General features: G+C 39.6%; 2 protein-coding genes across 3 annotated transcripts; one reads left to right on the plus strand and one right to left on the minus strand.

Annotated features, from left to right (window-relative positions):
• The first annotated feature begins 223 nt into the window (after nucleotides 1-223).
• Nucleotides 224-9,477, plus strand: LOC143881788 (zinc finger protein VAR3, chloroplastic-like). The gene is made up of 5 exons (XM_077385070.1): nucleotides 224-844; nucleotides 1,016-1,133; nucleotides 4,907-5,190; nucleotides 7,268-7,366; nucleotides 7,463-9,477. Exons 1-5 carry the CDS (start codon nucleotides 387-389, stop codon nucleotides 9,240-9,242), a joined length of 2,739 nt encoding a protein of 912 aa, XP_077241185.1. The 5' UTR covers nucleotides 224-386; the 3' UTR covers nucleotides 9,243-9,477.
• Nucleotides 9,478-13,326: 3,849 nt separating this feature from the next.
• LOC143881789 (cyclic dof factor 1-like) lies at nucleotides 13,327-16,527 on the minus strand. Of its 2 annotated transcripts, none has more exons than XM_077385071.1 (2): nucleotides 16,301-16,527; nucleotides 13,327-15,142 (listed from the first exon to the last, which is right to left on the minus strand). In XM_077385071.1, the coding sequence occupies exons 1-2, from the start codon at nucleotides 16,418-16,420 to the stop codon at nucleotides 13,808-13,810; spliced, it is 1,455 nt and encodes a 484-aa protein (XP_077241186.1). In that variant the 5' UTR covers nucleotides 16,421-16,527; the 3' UTR covers nucleotides 13,327-13,807. The 2 variants fall into 2 exon arrangements, with proteins under 2 accessions (XP_077241186.1, XP_077241187.1); XM_077385072.1 differs by having other exon boundaries at nucleotides 13,327-15,131; nucleotides 16,301-16,440.
• Nucleotides 16,528-22,337: the final 5,810 nt, after the last annotated feature.

A 22,337-nucleotide genomic window follows, 5' to 3' on the forward strand; every position in this document is an offset into this window, starting at 1 on the left:
CCCCGTGGGGAGGGGAGGGGGATTCCCCACCACCCCCGCAGTGGGGAGGGGGAAATTCCCCGCAAGAGAGGAAGGAGTAGGGGACCCCAACATCCGCCCCGTTGCCAGCCTTATATTTATTTTTCTTCCTCACGTAATTCAGAGATCACACATTCCAATTTCAAGTATCAAAATACAAGAGGACTAATAATTCAGGTAGTACCGAGACTACCTTACCCCATTCGTCTAGAATCCTCTCTCATCCTCAAACAGCCCCACAACAAAAACCTCATCCAAAAACCCTCGTCTCTCTCTCTCATTTTAGGGTTTCTGATCCTACCTAGGGATTCTTCTCTTTCGCTAGACTCGCTCGATTCTCTTCATTTTGCGATGATCAAGCCATTGTAATGGGCGGTGCTTCCAAGTTCTTCATGTTGCTCAACACTCCATTCCCACTCCTCTGCCCTCGCCCTTTTACTCTTCGCCTCGCTCGCCATTCTAGGGTTTCTCTTGCCTGTTTTTCCTCAGCTCAAAATAGCAGATTTTCATCCAATTCCCGTCCGAGAATTAGGTTTTCGATCAGAGCTTCGGAACAGATTCACACGCAGACCGGTGTCAGGGAAGATTACGGAGAATCCGTCGGGTTTTTGCCAAATTCTAGGGTTTCTCATCCGTGGCCTGAATGGTCTAAGCTCTTGGATAATCTCCGGTCCGGAGGTTATTTTGACCGAGAGATTCCTCCGGAGGGGAGTGGCGATATCAATGGTGATGATGCATTTTTATTGTTTGAGGATCTCTCGGAGGAGTTTGTTCGATCTGCAAATGCGTGTCTCTCGTTCGCTAGTGATCGGTCGGATCTGTTGAGGCAAGTTGATAGGGTTTCGCCTCAATATTGTTCATTTTATTGATTTTTATTTTTATTTTATTTTTTTTGAATTTTCAAGAGTGGAGGAGATTTCTGGGTTTTTGTTACTGAATTCTCATTCTGATTGGGTTTGGTCATTCTCAATTTTGTTAAATTTCTGTTTTTCTGTAGGTTGCTTTCCAAGAAGGATATTGAGATTGTGGTGGAAAATGGTGCCCCTTTCTTGTTCAAAAACACTATGAATTCAGCAAAGCGATTGAGGTCGTTCTTAGGCAGCAATGGTAGTGATGTAAGTCGATTGATAGGCCCATCAAATGTGTCTCTCTGATTGAAATTATTGCATGCTTACATATGCTTCTAGGATTGCTAACACAGTTTGAATTGGGAATATTATCCCCCCCCCTTTTTTTTTAATTTTCAATTATGTAAGGCGTGCTCAGTAACTTGGACATGTCATAGCATTGAATGTTGAAAGTTGAACCTGTTGTAGTAAATGTTCTTTAGTACCATTCAATAAATATAGGATAGGGGTATCCTCTTCTATTGTGCTTAGTATATTTTCATGCTATCTACATTAGATTGTTTGATTTTACTGGGACTCTCTCTCTCTCTCTCTCTCTCTCTCTCTCTCTCTCTCTCTCTCTCTCTCTCTCTCTCTCTCTCTCTCTCTCTCTCTCTCTCTCTCTCTCTCTCTCTCTCTCATGCCTTCAATGTGTTGCAACTTGCAACGAACGGATGATAATATTCCCCAAAACATCAAAAGTTTTGTTGAGAAAGTACAGTATGGGAATATAGTGAGAGAGTCGGGGCACACTTTGCTGGAGACTGGAAAACACTTATTGGCTTCAGAATTTCTGTGATTCTGCCATTTGGTCCATCTACTATCACAATGAAATATACAACCAAGATTTTACTGGCTGTGGAATCGTTCAGAGAAATAGTTGAAATCCACTAATCCACAGACATGAACTTTTAGTCATTCTCTTTATCTTCTAATTTGTACTTAATTCTCACACATAGCTATTAACATTCCTCCAAAAGTAAAATTAACATATTTTTTTTATTCATCGAAGATAAGTGATTGGCATGTGGATAGGGGAATTTGCAAAAAAAATGTAGGAAATCTTAGCTTCTACATCCTGTCCGAAATTGCATCTTAATACATAAAATTGATGTTACGTTCATGATTAGTTGTTGACTTAGTAGCGACACTTTCACTTACTGTGACATGGTAATTTCTATCCCCTTTTCATTTGAAAGATAACAAAAAAATTTACTAAAACAAGAGGAAGTGAAGCAAGAGAAGGGATGAGCTGACCCTTGACAAATTACTGGAAAGAAACTGAAACAGAAATGAACAAACATTGCCGTGAGATTACAGAGAGGAAAATTGATTTGTACACTTCATCCCTAGCCAAGTTAACTATGGTATTGTTTTGACTATGCATGATGAGAGAAGGACGAGTGAAGACTCCTCTCAAGTCTTTAGTTTGGGCAATAAAATTCAAAAACCTCCATGCCCACGGCACTTTTATGCACACAAAGAATGACTTTATCAGTTTATCTTATTCCTTCTATCGAAACAAATCCAACGGGATTCCTCCTTGGACGCCCTTAGCCCATCAAGAAGCCTTCACACCAGATTGGAGTCTGCTATCCCAAAATTCTTTAATCTAATCACCCAACCTGTACCAATTTGACTTGGATTACCATTGGAGCTGCCACCAAAATTGAGCTTTCAACAAGTGGGATGGATGAGGGCACTATCTCACGTCACGGATTCTCTCTTATAATGTTCCAAGCAATATTCTTCCAACCACGCTTTATATCACCCATCGGGAAATGCTTAAACTCTTTTATGGTGAGAACCCAAATTATAAATTATTACAAATTAATTAATTCTTGAAGTCACCATCATTGCCGGAGAGCCCTTTTCATGTAAGATCCTGTTATTTCTTTTGCTCCTCAATCCCTTCCTTTCCCGGAAAAGTAAAGAGCCACCCAACTATAACCTTCTCAATGGAGGTCAGGAACACCGAATACACATTAAGATACACGGCCAATTAGCTCTAGAATCTATTCGCCAACTTAAGAAGCCGCAACACAAGGTAGAACTGTGGCCTTCCAAATAATGGTCAAAGGGAAGTTACTACTCGACATGAATGAAAGAAGAAAGAACAAACGGAGGAGTAATAGACGTTCCAGAACCATCATCTTCTATCATTCTGAAAGGGAGAAATATATAAGGGGTTAAGACTAAGGAGGAAAAAGAACACCCCATCACGTTCTCCTTGACCTCCTTAGTAAAAGCACACTTATTCAAATCATTTTTTGTCCCCTCCTGCATGTCACATGTATTTATGCTCCCAACTGCTTTTGTCCAACAAAAAGCCATAACACAAGCAGGAATTGGCACCATCCAAAAATGGCCAAAGGGGGAGGGATTAAACTATTGGATTGAGAGTAAAAGGACTGCCAAATTGCACCTTGATGGTATTGCAGTTTCTACCATCTTGAATCTTTCTAATAAGAAGTGATGAAAGGAAACCGTCTTACACCGTTGGATGCAACATAAGACCTATGATATACAAGCAGCTAGTGCAATAAGTTCCACTGAAAAGATCTCCAATAATGTTATTAAATGGCACACAAAACTAAGAATGGGTATCCACACACACAAGCAGCTAGTGCAATAATTTCCACTGAAAAGATCTCCAATAATGTTATTAAATGGCACACAAAACTAAGAATGGGTATCCACACACACACACACACACACACACACACTGATGTCAGAAATAACTTTGGCGAAGTAGGGAAGGGTAAATTCAAAAGATCAGTAGAGCCATTGCTGCCTGACAGTGTACTAGCCGGTGCCCAAACCAATACATATCAGATGATGCACCTGTGTTTTTTCTTTTATCCACACTTCCCAGAGAAAACAAAAAGGTTAAAGATTCCTACACAGTTCTAAGTTAAATGTTTCTTGGCATTCCCCCTTTACACAATTTTCTATGTTTTATAATTTACTACGTCATTTACGTTATTTTAATGCTTCTTCACATGTATTGTTTCAGAATTTTCCATGTTTTATAATTTTTCATATAATTTATACTATGTAATATGTTGCTAAGTCTGCTGTGCTTAACCTATCCCTTACTGCTAGTATTGATCCTCATAGGCTGTTAGTTATTAAAGAAACTATAAACACACACACACACACACACATTTTACTCTAGAAAAAGGATCAGCATAGAGAAAGAAGTACAAAACAGTAATGAAAATTGAAAACTAATTACTGAAAAAGAAAAATGTAACAAAATCAGGGCAAATAGTGACATGGGCATAAATTTAAGTTCCACAACATGGTAGAAGTACCATACTCTGAAGAAAAAAACCCAACAAAGATGAAAAACTGGAAAATAGAAGAATAAAAAAAAGGATAAAAGATGAAATAATTACATATTGAGTCTGAATTTATACGGTAGTTTCAACTCTTTTCCCCGAGAAGGGGTGCTGTACTGTCCAAAAGACTATTTTGCCCCTCCAGGGTCTATTATTTTCTGTTTTTTCATCTCTTGCACCGCCGACCGTCGCTGCAACTTGGAAGAAGAGGAGGAAAAAGAAGATGAAGAAGAGGAAGAGGAAGAGCAAATGATATATTCTTTCTTGGCTGCATTAGAGAGACAGAGAGAAGACGGAAAGCACATGTTGATATATTAGTCAACAAAAAGCACTGAAAACTTGGAGGAACCAAAGACACAACAGAACCACTTCAAAATTACAGATCAGAGAAAATAATGAAAAAAAAAAAAAAAAAAAAAACAGAACAAAAAGGAAAGAAAAGATAAACCTTTACCAAAACAATTAAAATAAAAGATCTGTGTCCTAATATTTGAATCTGCCTTGTATTTTTTTTAATCTTTTGCTTTGAAATAATCTATAGGGTAGATTGGCATGCACAACAATTACGAGGCCTGTTTGAGTAGATATTCCCTAATGATTTGATAATGTTAATCCCGAGTTGTAATGCTAACATTGTCATCGTATGCACAATTTCAGGTGATGGAATTCGGGAGGGCGTGTACAATTGATGTGATGCAATTTTTGTTGAGCTACACCTACAACCCTCTTGTCGCTTCAGGCCAAAACAACCTTCAAAATAGGGAACTTGTTGAAGCATCAGTCCGTAATCTACTGAGAGAGTTGGTTGATTTGAGTAGAACAGTTAGGAAATCGGGCCATCTTGAGTCCTCACCAAGACAGATTGCTGCTAGATATGAACAATCGCCAAGGCCTCTTGGGCAAAATATTGAAATGAAGCGAGGGGACTGGATTTGTTCTAAGTAAGTTTTACTTGTTTGGATCTGATTTTATTTTGGTGTAGTGACTATAACTGATTAACTGTCTCATGTGTTTCCCTGCTCGTGTCCTTGTTCAAAATCTCTATATTGCCGAACGCTCCTTTTTCATATGAGGACTGCTACTGCCACTCGCACTCATAAAAAAATGTACTGTTCGTTCATCACCATTGGCACTATCAATGGGTTAACTTATGCCACATCGTAAAAAAAACTTATGTCACATCATGGGTCCAGTACCAATTTAGGTGCAGTCAGTGGAGTTTGCCATTGCTTGTGCCAATGCAATTGCACGTATCACCCATTCTTTTACATGTGCAGGTGATGCTAGCTTCCACCTTTTTAAATGTGAATTGGGTATCCTTTTTTCTCACTTAAATGTGGTGCACGACAACATTGATTATGGTAATATAGGATGAAATGCCTTTACACATGTTAGTAAGAAATTCAAATTTGGATTACTTTCTGGGTCAAAGCCAATATCGAATCCAGTGTATTGCTTTTAAAGGATATGCATGCATGGTAGTTAGAATTTGGATTAAACTCCTAGTCAAACCCTTCTTTGCTTATATTGAATTGTATGTTGACCATGTTGACATGATGAGAATATGTGTCAACATCTTCCAACACCATCGACACCTTTAACAGTATTTCCTTTAATGTCAAAAAGGTGTGCAGATATGTTCTGAGTCTTCTGACACATGTTTGTATTGATATGTATGTTGACAGTAACAGGACTTTGTTGGATATATCATACCTGATGCCATACACCTTGTGTTGGTTTTAACGACATTATTGTATTATCAAGAACCGGTTTTCCTGCTTTGGTTCTCTTCAATTTTCTCTGCACCTTGGTCTTCCCCTATACTTGAGTGGCTTTGCTTTTTCCAAGGCCGACCTTAGTTCACATTTCATATCTTTATTCTTCTTCTACTGGATATATATATATATATATATATATATATATATATATATATATATATATGAGGAATAAGATTGTGCGGTCGACTGCACCTAAGCTTAGGTGCGGTCGAGGGCCCAACCACATGGGTCCCACATTTTTTGTGCTGATCAAAACCATTCATTTGCAAGGTCCCATCATAGATAGGGTGTGTACAAAAAATCAGGTCCATTGGATCATCCTAACCCCTCCAAAAGTGGAGGGAAAAAATGGGCAGATTTGTGGCAAACAGTGTTTGTCCATTTTGCCCTCCACTTTTGGATGGGTTAGGATGATCCTATGGAGCTGATTTTTTGTACATACCCCATCTATGTAAGGGCCTTTCAAATGAATGCTTTGGATCATCCTAACAAAGTGGGCCCACATGAGTTTGGCGCCCTCGACCGCACCTAAGCTTGGTGCGGTCGACCGCACACTCCTTTTCCTCTATATATATATATATATATATATATATATATATATATATATATAGCAGAAAAGAAAATGAGAGAATTATTTGAATTTCTCCCAAAATTCTAATAGAATTACACATCACTTTTTTTAACAAAGGCACCCATTCAACCCACATATTTTCAATCCTACCCCCTCCTTTATGCTTTTTAACAGAGGCACCCATTAAAGCCACATAATTTCAATCCTACCCCCCTCCTTTATGCTTGGTTAATAAAAAAAGTGGACAAAGTCAACATAGTGACGTTTTTTCTTTGCAAAATTACGGATTGGGTACATATGTTACATAATACTACAGATTGTTGTGAACATATTACATAATACTACGGATTTAGGACGCCTTTCAAAATATTGACGAACCCGTGCATCTTAAGAGGAACAACAATTATGGAAACCTCTATAGATTGGAGGGCTAGGATCAGCCTATGGAAATGATTTTACGGGCACAACCTATTGATGTTGTGTTCCATCACATGGACGGTTTGGATCAACCTATGATGTGGTCCGTACAGTTCTTTGTCGGCCCGTGCATCGCACAGGGGTTTTTACTAGTGTGTGTGTGTGTAGTCTTCATGGTACCTTGTGCTGTAATTTCAGTTAATTGGAATTCAAAATTCATGAAGAACTTGTTGCATTTTCATTGTCGACCAGGTGCAGTTTCATGAACTTTGCCAGAAACATGAAATGTCTTGAATGTGACGAGGAACAACCAAAGAGACTGCTGACTGGTGGAGAGTGGGAGTGTCCTCAGTATGCTTGTTTCCTTGAATCTGCTACTTCATTTCTTTCTTTTTTTCAGATTTGTAATTAATATTATAGACTCCTCTGAAATTTCTCTTTTGTCAGGTGTGATTTCTATAATTATGGGAGGAACACCGTATGCATAAGGTGTGACTGCAGGCGACCTGGAAAAGCCTCGTTTAGTACTACTGGTCCCAGGTCTGGTTTAGGGCACAGTCAGAAACCAAACATTGAACAGTCTCTCAACGGGAACATTTCTGATAAGACAGAAATTGAGAGGAGGCTGGCTGCCAATGATGAGAAGGCAGAACGCTGGTTTAGTAAGGATTCTCAGCTGGAAAATGTCTCAGATTTGAGCAGTGCCGTAGCCTACGAAGATTTCCCGGAGATCATGCCTCTGCGGAAAGGGGTGAATAAATTTGTTGTGAGCACCAGAAAAACTCCATTAGAAAGGAGGTTGGCAAATGCCCAGTACACAAGGAACCTGGATAGTGATGGTTCTGCTGAGATGAACAACTTACAAAACGACTTCCAAAGTGGGGATGTGGGTGGTATTGAGTCTGATAATACCTCCAAGACATCTATTAGCCAGAGTCTGGACAGGATATTAGGACGCTCATCGGCTGTTTCTGATACAGATAAGATCAACTCGGAGAAAAATGATAATCTGTCAAGTGTAGGACCAAAGAATACTGTGACGGAGGAGAGGTTGAGTTCTCCGAAGAATTCTGGCTATGTTCCATTTGCGCCATTGCCTGCGGATATGTTTAAACCGAAGAGAGAAGAACAAGAGACTGACAGCAAAGCTTCTGTTGCTGGAAAAGCTGGAGAGTTTGCAACTTCTGTGCCTGAGAGCACAGTAACTGGGAAGTCTAGTGATGGTTTGTACTCCGAAAAAATGGAAAATAAGACAGAAATTAAAAAAGATGAAGATCAATCTGATGCATCTGAGAGATGGTCTAAGAAAGTTGCAGAGCTAGATGATGTAACTGATCTGGGGAGTGACATCTCAGACGAGGACTTCCCAGAGATCATGCCAATGAGGAAAGGGCAGAACCGTTTTGTGATCAGCAAGAAGAAAGATAGATCATTGACTTCACCCCAGTACAAGAGACGCTTAGCCATGGAGCAAGTCAACGGTTCCAACTTTGTCCCCTTTGTCCCTTTCCCTCCGGACTACTTTGCTAAAAAGGAGAAGCAGACAGAGGCTGGAACTACGACAGGGAAAGTTGAATCTGAAACTTCCACTGTTTATTCAGTGCCAGAAAAACTTTCAGATGTGCCGGAGAATTCAAGTCCTACGCAGGGAGCTGTTGGAAATTCAGCTCAAAAGTCTGAATATCAGCAGACTAGGAGGGAGAGTTGGAATAAGGGTTACTCTGCACAGAGCTTGAACGAGACTAAGGTCGATGGTGTTTATGGGGGAGCTCCTGGAAATTCGACCCAACAACCGGGTAATCTAGAAGGTAATAATAGAGACAGTTGGAACAACAGATTTTCTGGGAAGGAGAGTTCAGCCAATGCTGGGAGCTTGACCCAGAAATCTGAGAATCAGGAGAATAGCAAAGAGAGCTGGAACAGGGGATTTACAGGGAAGAGCCTGGAGGGTTCGGCGGTGAAGGAACCAGATCCTCTGGACATGTCCGAGGAGGCGAAGGCGGAGAGATGGTTTCGTAGGGTCGCTCAGATAAATGACATCTCGGAACTGAGCAAGATTCCTGATGAAGATTTCCCCTCGATAATGCCAATGAGGAAAGGGGTAAACCGGTTTGTGGTAAGCAAGAGGAAGACTCCATTGGAGAGGAGGCTGACATCCCCACAGTACAGAAGGAATCTGCCCATTGTGAGTTCTGACCCGCCAGAGAAGGAGAAAGACACAAACTGAAAAAGAGGCAGCATCGAGGTACTTCCTTTGAGGAGGTTTGCTGGTGGTAATTTATGTGGGTAAATTTTGTTCTTTATAGTTTTATTCTGTAAAAGAGTATTCTTGTAGGGAACCGATGGGTTCGCTACACGTGTACATGACATGTCCTATGAATATCCCAATTGCTGTATGTATGCAGCTCTTGGTTTTAAACCCCAAGTTGAAGTCAAATTTCAATTTGCTTGTATAGATTAAAGTCTACCAGAAGTAGAATTTGAGAACAGTTGGGAAGGCAGAAATGCAATCTTAGGTAAACACCAAAATGAACTCAAATTTCAATGTTATAGGGATGTGTTCTTTAAAAAAAAATTTATAGAGAAGTGGAGAGCTTGAGGGAACTTGGAAAAAGTAAACCCCAAATCCTAGCAGTAGTAGAATTTGAGAAGAGTTGGGAGGGCTGAAATGCAAGCTGAGGTAAACCCCAAAATGAACTCAAATTTCAATTTATAGTGAAGTGGAGAATTTGAGGGAACTTGGAAGAGGTAAACCCCAAATTGCACTCCAATTTCAATTATGCATGGAAGAAGAATTTAGGACTTGGACAGCACAAAATCAATCCAGGTAGACTAAAAAATGTTCTCAAATTTCAATTTTGAAGGAGGACTTGGTCATAGTGGATCTCACATCGTTGTATACATGAGGTGTGCCCAGTATATGGCATAGTGGGTCCCACATTGATTGATCTGACTGTCCATTTGAAAGCCCTCTTTGTAATTAATTCAATTGGGACGCACTATGCCATATACTGGGCACACCTCATTGTATATAACGATGTGAGATCCACTATGACCAAGTTCTCCTTCCAAATTGAAATTTGTAGGGTCCCATCTAACTCTACTTATTCTACCATGTATGACCAAGTTCTCCTTCCAAATTGAAATTTGTAGGGTCCCATCTAACTCTACTTATTCTACCAATGCATGGTCCAAGATAATGCCCGTGAAAAATTGGCAAGCAAGTGCATTTTCCACTAGGTTGGGGTAGAGAGTGCAATTGAAAGTTTATGCAACCTAGGCTGATAACGGACTGACAGAAATTGTGAAATACAAAGAAACCCTTGGTGGGAATTAGGGCACTCCTCTTCAGATTGTGGTGGACATACGAGAACAATCAACGTCCCTTAATTATTGAGGGTGATTCCACAAACTCAGTGGCGTGGGCCTCTAGATCCTCGAAGGGACCTTGGAAACTGCAGGAATTGGTTGCGGAAGTGCTGGACTTGATAAGACTCATGGATCATAGGATTGAGCATCGTACGAGATTGGCGAATGAAATGGCCGATAGTCTAGCAAAGGCATGAGCCCAAAGGGAAGAAATAGTGATTGTATCTTTTTGTAGGCCCTATAAGGGATAATGACTATAATCCTACTTGTAATTTCGTGGGGACACCTCGTCCCAACCATATTATAATAAATTGTCATTTTTCAAAAAAAAAAAAAAAAACAAACCCTTGGTAATCAAAATTCTTAAATTGAATTGTATGAAGATTTTTATTCTCTTATATTTCATCTGGATGTACACCCGAATTTCAATTTGGGCTTACACCCAAACGAACACTCAAGCATTAATGGAAAATGAAAGAGGCCATAATACTTTGTCTGAAACCTTTGACCCATTCAAATACCCAGTCGAGTTAAGGACATAATGAAGTTTAGTCAAAACCCAGAACAAGAATCCGATCGAGTTAACTAGGTTTACCTCAATCCCAAAGCAAAACTCTCTAGTACTTGGAAACTCTGATATCATCACAAGCATTTTAAACTCAGGAAACCCAACAAAGTACCGAAATGTGTCTTGACTCGATGGGCCGACTCAGACCTGGGTACTCATCTGGTCCCAATCAAGTCTAGTGTTTCTAACCCTGCCTTCATTGATAGCCCGCACCATAACATTTGCAGAATTCCCATCGATGATCAATGGAATGTTCAAACCTCTAACGAACCATTCCAAACCACAAAGGAGAGAGAGACAGTAGGTGCTGTTACAGCAAGGTTTTTTTTTTTTGATGGGTCGTTACAGCAAGGTTTAGAGTGAAGTTGGGAGTCCAATGTAAGCTTACTTCATTTTCATGTTGCCTAACTGAGAGTGCTCCGGTAGTGTTGAGTTTGTGCCAGCCTTGATAGAAGAGATTCTATCAAACCTTGGTACTGCATATATTTACTTATAATTCCCTACAAAAATGACCTTGCTATGATGATTGTTTGGAGTAACTCTTTCATTAACTTTTATAGCAGGGGCCTACTCACACAGTTTTCAACCTTGAGACTCAACTATAGGATTCATTTCATAGAAAAGTGGCAAAGTTTACGGCCGGCTGCCAACTTGACGCCTACCCTCCTCCTTTATCCTGGCTTGGGACAGGCTATGAAAAACAGAGGCGGAGTTTACGGCCGGCTGTCAACCTTGAGACATGTGACAGAATTTTTGGGACCTTAAAAAGCTCACTGTCCACTTCTAACTAACAGAAATCTGAATTTGAAAGGTTAAACAAAATGCAATCACCGAAATGTTAAACTCTTTCTAAAGGTAGAGCGTAATTCAACCGAGGGAGCTAGTTGGGAACTGGGATCCATTAGTACTAATGGCAACTCCAGGCCAATTAGAGAGTAAAGCCTCCATGCTTCTCCAGTTTCCATGGGATCTGATCGAGCTTTGAATAGGAAAAATGTATGGGAAGTTACAGACTCCAGGGTACATGATCAGAGTCACGAAATTTGCAAGGTTTGTGAATTTTCAAGACTATGGGAGTACCTGCAAGAGATTAGAAATAAGAGTTCCTATATCTGGTGAAATACAGCTTACTGTGATTAAAGAGGACATATTTTCATAAATACAAACATCTCTACGTAAGTACAGACATTTTCTCCAACTACCCAACTACTAAAGGAGGTTAATATAACAATTAATCGGTACATAATGTGTATCTGTAGTTATATTTACCAAGTCCATACAACCTTAAGCCATATTTTTTTTAATGAAGAAAATGGCTAGGTTTGGTAATAGAATTCAATATTCCCACCCTCTCTTTTCCATCCCACATGAGACACTCCAGTAACTGCTTTGCCTAGATACCTTCAAGATTAGGTTTGGTAATAGGCTTGTTTTCTCTCTCTACATGCAATGATCAAATACCTGATGTATTTTCTTTCTGGATGATATGATCAAATACCTGTGTATAGCAAATCACGAGGTACCCTTGATTATTTAAGCAATGAAACAGCACATCTAACCTTTCAAAACACTTGAAAATGATGTAATTGCTGTCTTAAATACAAATTCTTCAGATTATTTTCAACAGCTATCATGTTAAAGAAGATGCAATGCAAAAATCAAGGCACAGTAATGTACTATCAACTGAAAAAATTGTACATTTCGTCTCCTCGATGTGGTTTTCTGAATCTGTCATCACTACTGATTTTTTTTTACTGAGATTAATTGGATCCTGGTTACTAAAGCTTAACTTTTTTTATTTGTTTAGACAATTTTTTTTTGCATCAGTTGCCAACTCTTCATGCACTTTGTTGTTTGAAGAAACTTGTGGTATTTTCGATGAGTTCAGGGAATTTTTGGCTACGATGAATTTTTTTTCATGATAAATCGTCGTCTCCAAGCGGAGATGAGGGTGAAGTGGCTAAAAATCAGGAAACTAGTTTTGAGAAGTGGCCAAAAATTAGGAAACAAAAAAGTCTACTCAAAATAGGATAGACTTTTTCCTGATTTTTATCCATCTATCAGGCTCATCTCAATCATGCCCTCTCAAATCTCTCACCTTCTCCCACTGCCCTACCCCTCTCACCACTTCAAGACTCCGATTCATCATGAAAAAAAAATTCCTGGCTGCCTGACATTGCCTTATGAGTAGCTTAAATCTTGTTATCAGTTTACATTATCAGGAAAGAGCAACAAGTTATCAGAAGAATGTTAAGTTTTGAATGCCACAACTGATCTTATAGCATTCAGCTGATCCAAAGAAACCCAGAAAGAGTAGAATTTGAAACATAAACATAGTACAAACTTTGAAACAGAACACACATAACAGAATAAATACCAGCAATTCAAAGATGTATTTATATTCATACAAAGTTCAGAATCAATGTTCTTCATCCAAACAAGAGCCTACGAAAACTCAGATAGAGATTTCATCTGAAGTTGGGTTCAGAAATTGAAACCATAGTTTCCAAAGTTGTGTAGTACTCACAAACCATTACCAATTGGAAACCATGATTGGGTCATCATATCAGTGCAGTAGCTATAAAAGTATCTCTCTCCCTCTAATATTTACAGAAAAAACTTTCAAAAGTTCATAGGACAGGTGATAATAGTTGGAGATTGCCCTGTCATTCAGAGAAAGCTCAAATAAGTGACATTTGGCTTCTCTACAATTGGTTTGCTGCCAAATCATATCCTCTGAACCAAGAACATATATATAAGCTGACGTAGCAAGGAACTAAAATCTGCTTCACACATGCCATATACAATAGAAGATAAGCTAAGCTCTGTTGAGGAAAAAGTTTTTGCAGAAACCTCTATGCACTCTCCTGGAATGTCTGAGAGCGGGACAAAGCTGCCGGGTTAGCTTGTAAGACCCGTGCAGCATTCAACGTGTGACCCTTGCCTTCCATCTTGGGCTGGAAAGCCTTGAAGATACCAACTTTTGATAATGGTTCATTCTGATCATGCTTAATGCCAAGGGTAGCCCATATAGAACTTCTTGCGGCTTCATCCGGGTCATCAATTCTCAGTGTCTTGGGGACCCAAAGGCATTTTTCCTGTTTTTCTTCTGCCTGTACATTGGCATCTCTAGAGTGCTTGCCTAAGGTTGGAGAGCCATTGCCTGAACAGCCACTATTGCTAGTATTGGGCGAGGGTGATAGGCCACCATTAGGTGGAACCCACGGCATATTCCATGTTCCACCAACCCAGCCAGGTATGCATCCCCAATAGGAGGCAGGCACAAATGGGAAAGGAATGGTTGATGCAGAGAAGCCAGGAGCTGCGACCATTGGTGGCATGCTCCATGGGACTGGATTGGGATTAGCGTTCTCTTGTCCATAAACCAGCTCAGATGAGCACCCAACAGGGTTCCATCCTGGATTCCAAGGGTAAGCCCAAGGAGGTCCAGGATAGCACTGCAGATGATGTGGCCGAGTAGGTCCATTACAACACCCATGGATACCTCCTTGCTCCATCTGACCTAATTTTTCAGGCTGTTCATTTTCCAAGCAAGTAGAGGTCGTCACCAATGAACCGCATGAGGGCTCCTCTCCATTTTCACCAATTGCAACAGGGCCTGGTTCAACATTTTTCATCTGGTTTCCGAGATTCAGGGCAGTCTCCATGGATTCGCAGAGGGGTGCATCCGGCCCAAACTTTAGGACAGTTCCATTACCCACCGGAACAGGGGCGTCAACCCGAGTGGTGGGTATTCCATCAGAGGATATGACAATGTGACGATAGTGCGAAACTGAGTGCTTATTTTTCCGCCGCCCAGCACCCACAGCAACATTTCTCATTACCCCCCCAGCTGTCCAATATCTCTGGCACTTCTTGCAGAAGTGCCTGGGTTGGGTGACATTGTAATTGTTGTAGTAACAGAATTTTGTGTCTAAACTGTTGCAGCGAGGACAAGGGAGAACTTTATCGGGCTTCTTAAGAACCTCCTCTTGATCGGTTGCATCGGTTTCTATCAGATCTTCCTCGGGCTTAGGATTTGTGATTGCTTTGCTATCCTGACTATGGGGGTGGTTGTCGTCTTCCTTGCCATTAACCATACAGGAAGAGCTATCTGGGTCACTTTGCTCTTCTGTAGGATTGGCCATCTGGTCTTCAACTTCTACACTCATTGTTTCTCTGCATGTATCCTGAAATTAGAAATAAAAAATCATTTGCTTTACAATAAAAGAAAATGATCAAGCATGCATTGTGATTAAACCCATCATTAATCTAACATCTGGATCAAGCTTGGAGCAACAATTCTCAATCCTAAATACTCTGACCCATCATAAACCTTTTACGCTAAAACCATATACTTTCTAACATTGATGCAGAACCATCACTGTTAAACCATGAATAATCAAAACAAACCAGAAACATTTGCCAAAAAAGAAAAGGACAAATGACCAACTACCTAAAACCATTCAATTCTTTTCACTTCTTTCTACCTTTCTTCAAGCTATATGATATATGAGAAAAGCATGATTCCTACTTCTTAACAGAGACCCAAAAAAAGGTGGGAATTCAAAACAAAATTTAATTGGACAAAGATACGATAAAAGTCAAGTTATTAAAGGAGATCAGTAACAGAAACCTTGATTCTCATAATAAAGTCCATGAGATTTATAACACTATCAATCAAGCAGTACCTTTCCACGAATTAACCCTAAAATCATCGGTAATTTATGAAACTCCCACTGCTTCTAGCCCTAATGAGAACACCCAAGAAAGAAAATAGGGTTTAGGGTTTATAAATAGGCACAAATTCAGAATTTTCTAGAAAGATAAGATAACTTGAATCAATAGAAAATCACAGAAAATTCAGAACTAAAAACAGGTCTCCTGTAAAAAGAAAAAAAAAATATGTAAGAAAACCTCACATACAAAAGACTAAAAAAAAAAATGAGCAAAGTTACACCAAAACTCTATTTTTAGCTAAAAAACAGTGCATAGATCAAAACACCCTAAAATTGGATTTTTAGTCTAATAGAAACCCTAAACGTATTAGTATTAGAAATTAGTCTAAAAGAAACCCTAAACGTATTAGAAATTGAGCAAAGTTACACCAAAATCTCTATTTTCAGCTTAAAAACAACGCGTAGATCAAAGCACCAGAAATTTCGAAACAAATTAAAAGGGAAAAAGTTTAAGAAAATGAATAGAATACAAGAGAGAGAGAGAGAGAGAGAGAGAGAGAGAGAGAGAGAGAGAGCAAGGAGATGAAAATAGAGTATTAGAAATTAGTCTAATAGAAACCCTAAACGTATTAGAAATTACCAAAAGGTTAAAACGGAAAAAAATCGTACCTTTTCATCCGCCGGGTAAGGTAACAAGACCAGATCGGAATTCTTAGCCGGAATCTGACTTTCCGGCACCGGAATTTTCTTACCGAAGAGCTTGATCGCCGGATCTTTGATCTCAGACATTTCCTGACCGTCCGATCCCAACTTTGCTCTCTTGATGAAAACTAAGAACGTATCCTTCAGAACTGAAGAGGCGAAAAACACAGACAGGGAAAAGTACCTACATTGTGACCGGGAGAGGTTTTTTTTTTGACCGGGGAGTGTCGGTTAGGTTTTGTGCCAACAGTGCATCCAAGTCAGCATCTAGAGGGATTCTCAGCCACCAGATTTCGTGGCTGTGGAACATTTGCTTGACGTCGGCGATGGAAGAGGCAATGACGCTTTCACTGCAAAATGTAAAAAGGAGTCATCTCATCAGGCTTCTTTTCGGATGCTCAAATTACCATAATACCACTAGTGAAATGAGTGATATTATGGTGTGAGCCTGTATAGTCTAATATTTCTCAAAAAGGACCGTACACCCACTCATCCATTTGATAGGCCACAATGAAAATAGGTTGTTCCCAAAAAAATCATTTCCATAGGTTGATCCTTAGAGGAACTGCATATTATGGAAACCTCTACAGATCAGAGAGATAGGATCATCCTATGGAAATGATTGACTCTGAAGATACATCATACGATACTAGCCACACAATGAAGCACTTTGAAAAATTCTCACACTTTTTTATGGGACTAGCTATGCAATTTGACAGATGACTTTTGCATATGATACTAGCCACACATACTTACTTTTCAGCAGATTTTGTCTTATTTACCTAATTCATCTGAGGTGGCTGTTCTCTCGTGAAAAAGTCAGTCCCTAAATGGCTTTAGCCAAAATTGCTTAGCAAATCCCTTTTTATATGGAACTACTATGCAAAAGAAACATGGGCGGCTGGCCTAAGGCCCCCCAATGACTGTGAAATCCCTTTTTTTTTTTTTTGTGTGTGTGTGTAAGGCAAGCTGGGAGTTAACCTGCAACCTTACTAAGACCCAAACCCCACACCTTAAGGTGGCAACTGGGCCGTGCCTGGCCGAGGCACGCCCGGCACCGCATGATTGCTACAGCGGGCCGTGCCGGGCTGAAGGTTTAGGGACGTGGCACGGCAAGATAAAAAACAGTGTAAAAAGGACTTTATGAGGCTGTTTTCTCCGACAAGGGCCGCGAGCTGTGGGCTGCAAAATTTCATGCCATGCCGGCACGGCCCGTTTGCCACCTTGACCCACAACCCAACAATGAGCGATGCATGCAAAGTGTAAATTAGTCCAGCCCCCAAGTGTAAATTCCTACCTTACTAAGCCCCAGCACCAACAATGATGGATGCAGGCAAAGAGTAAGTTAGTCCTCCTCCCAAGTGTAAATTCCTGGCTCCTCCCCTGATAAGAAAGTAGCTTTATGGATGACACACGCATAGCCCTGAATTTCCCCCTGAGTGGAAGTGGGTTTTATTAAGGTTATTTCAGTAAGTCACCCTCAAAATAAAAGGTCCAGCTCAGCACTCTGGAGGGTATTTTCGGTATAAAATTATGACCCGTGATATTTTCTACAGAAAAGTGAACAGTGCATTCTTCTTAAGAGAAGAGCGACCGGAGATAGCCAGTTCCCGCCTCGCATGCTGCTGCGACTCACTTTATCCATCTGCCACGTAATCAACATTCATCCCGGAGATGCGGGTCCCACAGAAATTTCTCCGAAACTAAGGAACCGTACGGATGAGAACACGTGTCACCATTTCCACGAGTGTGCTGGCCAGTGAAGGCATAATCAAACCGGGTGGATATGTACGCGAACATCCACTTGGCAGCCTATCAACCATGGGCTAGGTGGGCTCACCTGACACGTGCCGGTCATAAAGCGACAAGATAAGCAGAGAGAGAGAGAGAGAAATGGAGGATATCATTTTCCAAAAATAAAATAAAAAAAGATCTTTCTAAAAAGAAAAAAAAGATCATTTTACACTTTTCCCATTTATTATAAAAAAGTCCATCCTTTAGGGGGAGTTCTTTGTTAATTGTTATTAGGGAATTGCTAGCGTCCGTCACAAAAGGCTTTTTGCAGCTGGTCTGTTGCATGTCAGACCAGCCACCTCATGACTGAAGACAACAGCTTTTGTCTCCATTTTAGACAGATCAACCATCCTCGTATCTAATTTTCTAACCTACTTCCTCAAGCTTATTGCTCAGCTTTCAATACATTGGTTAATCTCCTAAGTCCTAACCACTCTGCTTTTCCATGCAAGAAATCAATTTTTAGGACTTGTATGGGATAAAGGAAAACACTTCTAAATGAAAACCCGTTTTGTTAAAGAAAATTATGCTAAAAATAACAAAAATACACTTATGTTATGGTTGAATTTTTAAATAAATGCCGATTTTACTATAGCTGCCACCAACGATCAGATACAAATAAATGAAAACCCGTTTGGTACATCTAGTCACCTTCCTCGAATGGTCACGACTCACATGAAATTCATTGAAACCACCAATCAAGGTTTAAAATTTTGGTTTTGGTACTGGTTTCGGACCCTGAAATTTTGAAATTTCGGTCGAAATCTGGTATAAAACCCGAAACCAATATTTTATTCAATATTAAATTTCGGCAATTTCAGTCTAAACTTCTGTGAAATATTAAATTAATATTAAAAAAACAGATCTTTTGGATCAAATTTCAGAAAAACTGAAATTTCGACCGAAATTCCGAAATTTGGGCCGAAAGAAATGACCGTTTCGGTTTTGATCGATTTCAGTGTCGGTCTCCACCGAAATTCGGTCGAACTTTAAAACCATGCCACCAATCAAGCATCGACAAGTATTGTACCTACGTGAGAAATTTCTAACGCTATGTTTCTAACGATATAAAATAGCCAAGTAAAATTTGTGGGTAAGATTTATGAAAGTAAAATTATTCAGAGTAAATTTTTACCTAAAAATTATTTGTAGTTGTTTATTTGCTCACTGTAGAATCATTCATGAATTTTTCACTATGTTGCTTTCGCTACAAAATTTACTCTGGTAAATGTTAAAAGTTTCTTGGCCATTCATTTTATACCAAATATAGCAGAGTTGGGATCAAGTTACATAAACATTTTCCACAAGGTAGGAATTTTCTATCCTTTTCTGTGATATATGGGTATTTTGATTATTTTCTATCATATAGAATACTTTTATCATTTTCTATGACATATTGATATCTTTATAATTTTCCATTTGTGGATACTTTGGTCATTTTAATAAGATATGAATATCTTTTCATTTTCCACAAGAGATGAGAGTAGTTTTGTCATTTTCCATGAGCAATAGGTACTTTTGTGAGTGTTTTTGTCATCTTCCATGAGATATATGTATTTTTGTCATTTTTTGAGACACATGGGAGGGATATTTTGATTATTTTTATGAAATATATGTATCTCTGTTAAGTTTCATATGATATGTGTGTTTTTGGCCATTTTCCTGAGGCTATTGATACTTGAACAACCATGTTTTAATAATTTCACAAATGCAACTTGTCTTCTCTTTTTTAATTGGCTTCTAAGAGCTTTTTGGAAATTGTAATAACATTTGATAGCTGTCTAGAAAAGGAAAGACAAGCTGGGTTTGTGTAATTGTTAAAACATGGTGGTGCCAAGCTGCCAATTAACATTAGTAGCCTTTATGATAGGGAAATGTTATCAGTACTACTGTATTTTGATGAGGCCACTCCTCATCTTATTAAAAGTACGGTATGGCCAGTACCATAGGACGATCCAAACCGTCCATTAGATGGGCCACAGCCTAAATAGGTTGTGCCCCAAAAATCATTTCCATATGTTGATCCTAACCATCAGATGATCCAAGTCCCTTGATCTATAAGGTTGCGCATAATTGAGCTCCCTGATTCACCCAAAGAGGTGATGAAGACAATTTTGACCCACTGTTGTTGGCCCCACTTTCATCTGATGATCATAACCCTTGTTCTACAAGAGAACATAAAGCACTGATTTTTGTGGGCCTTAATCTTAAGCCTTTTGGCCATTTTGATGTTAAGTTTTCAACGACCAGTAGATAAATATTTAACAAGTAGGAAAAGTCCTCGTTAGTTAAGCTTAGGTGATGTTAAAGACCAAGATCATGAGACAAGTAATTGGGGTATTTCATCGAGGACCCCAATATGATACCAGATACCAGCTATCTTATCTTTACAAAGTGGCCTTGTAAGCCTTGGCATGTCAGGGTCGCACTCCCCATTATTCATATTTCCACACCCACCCTTTTCCAAAATAATTTTGACCCCACTTTAAGAAAAGACAACGAAAATAAGGTAACAAAAGCGGGTCTTTCTTATGATGGATGCACAATTGCACATATGTTTTTCAAGGGAAAAGAACAAGTGGGGCATATTTTTTTCAAAGATCCAAATCATTTATCAGTTAAGCCTTGCTTTATATGAGCGGTGCACCATAATCTACTCATATTACACAATTCTAACCCTCCAATTCGTGGCAGTGAATACAGAGACTACTGTGTTTTTTTTTGTTGTTTCATCGTCTAAATGCACAAATTAGAGGGTTAGAATCATCAAATGAGAGGGGGTAATATTATTATTCGGAACATGATATGGTAACGGAGAGTAAGACTGATGGGAGAAACCAACAATGAAAATGTGTCATGTGTGCAAAAAAAATCTCCTTTTTGTGATTTTCTTATACCAAAAGACTGATTTGTATGTAACTTGTGATGAGGTGGCTACAGTTGTTCGGTCTTTTGCTCGATTGTAAAACCGGTTTCCCTAGTATTAGTCTTAGGGGAGTGATAAATCAACCCCCATATAACCTAAATTGACTCCTCATGTTTCTATCTCTCTCCTCTCTTTTAGATACATGGGAGTCGATTTAAGATATTTGGGAGTCGATTTATCACTGCCCTAGTCTTATTATTAATAGTTAAAAACATGGGAACGAGTCGTAAAGATGGATGTGATCAAATTACAAGCAAGACAGCAGAGACAAGAAAGTGTAAATGAAAAAAGAATGAATTCAAGGTGGAACTCAAAAAGCTCTACGAGAGTAGATTTTGATGCATGGTCCACAACAGCAAGGCCCAAAGGATAAATGGTTCACATCATTGAACAAGTGGGCCTCCCTTAAACTACAATTGGATCTCCTTCAATAGAAAACTCTTCATTTTCAGCTTCGGTTTGAGTTAAGCCCTTGAACCCTGAGCTTTTATAATGAACTTTAGGTTGCATTTGGCTAGGTTCCGGGATTTTAAATATAGGGAAAAGGTTTATGAGGTTAGGATTATGGTATGGAGGGTTTTTTTCATCGAGAAAGGGTTGGTGTTCACTGTACATTACTGTATCGAAAAGAATGCATTGGATGGATGCCCGAGCATTGAGAAGGAAGGACGCTTTCAGAGGCGAAAGGCCATGGGGAGATACCGTCTGTGATTCATGGATCTCCGATCGGGAAACTTCGGGAATAGATCACTTTGTTGATCTTGATGGTGACATTGACCCAGAAAAACTAGAATAGGGGAGAGGTTCCCCCGGAACGAGCTATTTGTTCTTCGCTACAAACCTTTCTACGTCTCTTGCGGCGTCCCGTATGACTTCTCTTTTGGTCTTTCTGGCTTATTAATGGGAAATTCCCTTCCTTTGAGTGGAACCGATCGATTTCCCGTGGCATATAGAGATGGGCGAAGCATAAGGCTAGTTACGTTCAATTGGTGCTGATAACTTCCTTTTCTCCTCTCCCTTGGGGGGTGGGCTTTGTAGGAGTTGGACAAGATGCATCACTTTTTCCTAAAGGAGTTGGAGCAGCAGATCATTAGTTTCCTCTATTAAAGAAAGACACCAGCCTATGGTGAAAGGGTTGAGAGTGGATTCCTTTCTTCAATGCACTCCCCCTTTACGTAATAGGTCGCCCTACGTAGTAAGGGGTACCTTTCTTTGTAAGATACACTCATTCAAGCTCAAGCCAACTTCTATCAGGAATATCAATAGATGCGCGGAAGGCAAGGG

The sequence above is a fragment of the Tasmannia lanceolata genome, unplaced genomic scaffold, assembly GCF_043159265.1.
Source record: "Tasmannia lanceolata isolate RefF3 unplaced genomic scaffold, GAP_Taslan_0.1 ptg000007l, whole genome shotgun sequence".
NCBI classification, from domain to species: Eukaryota; Viridiplantae; Streptophyta; class Magnoliopsida; order Canellales; family Winteraceae; genus Tasmannia; species Tasmannia lanceolata.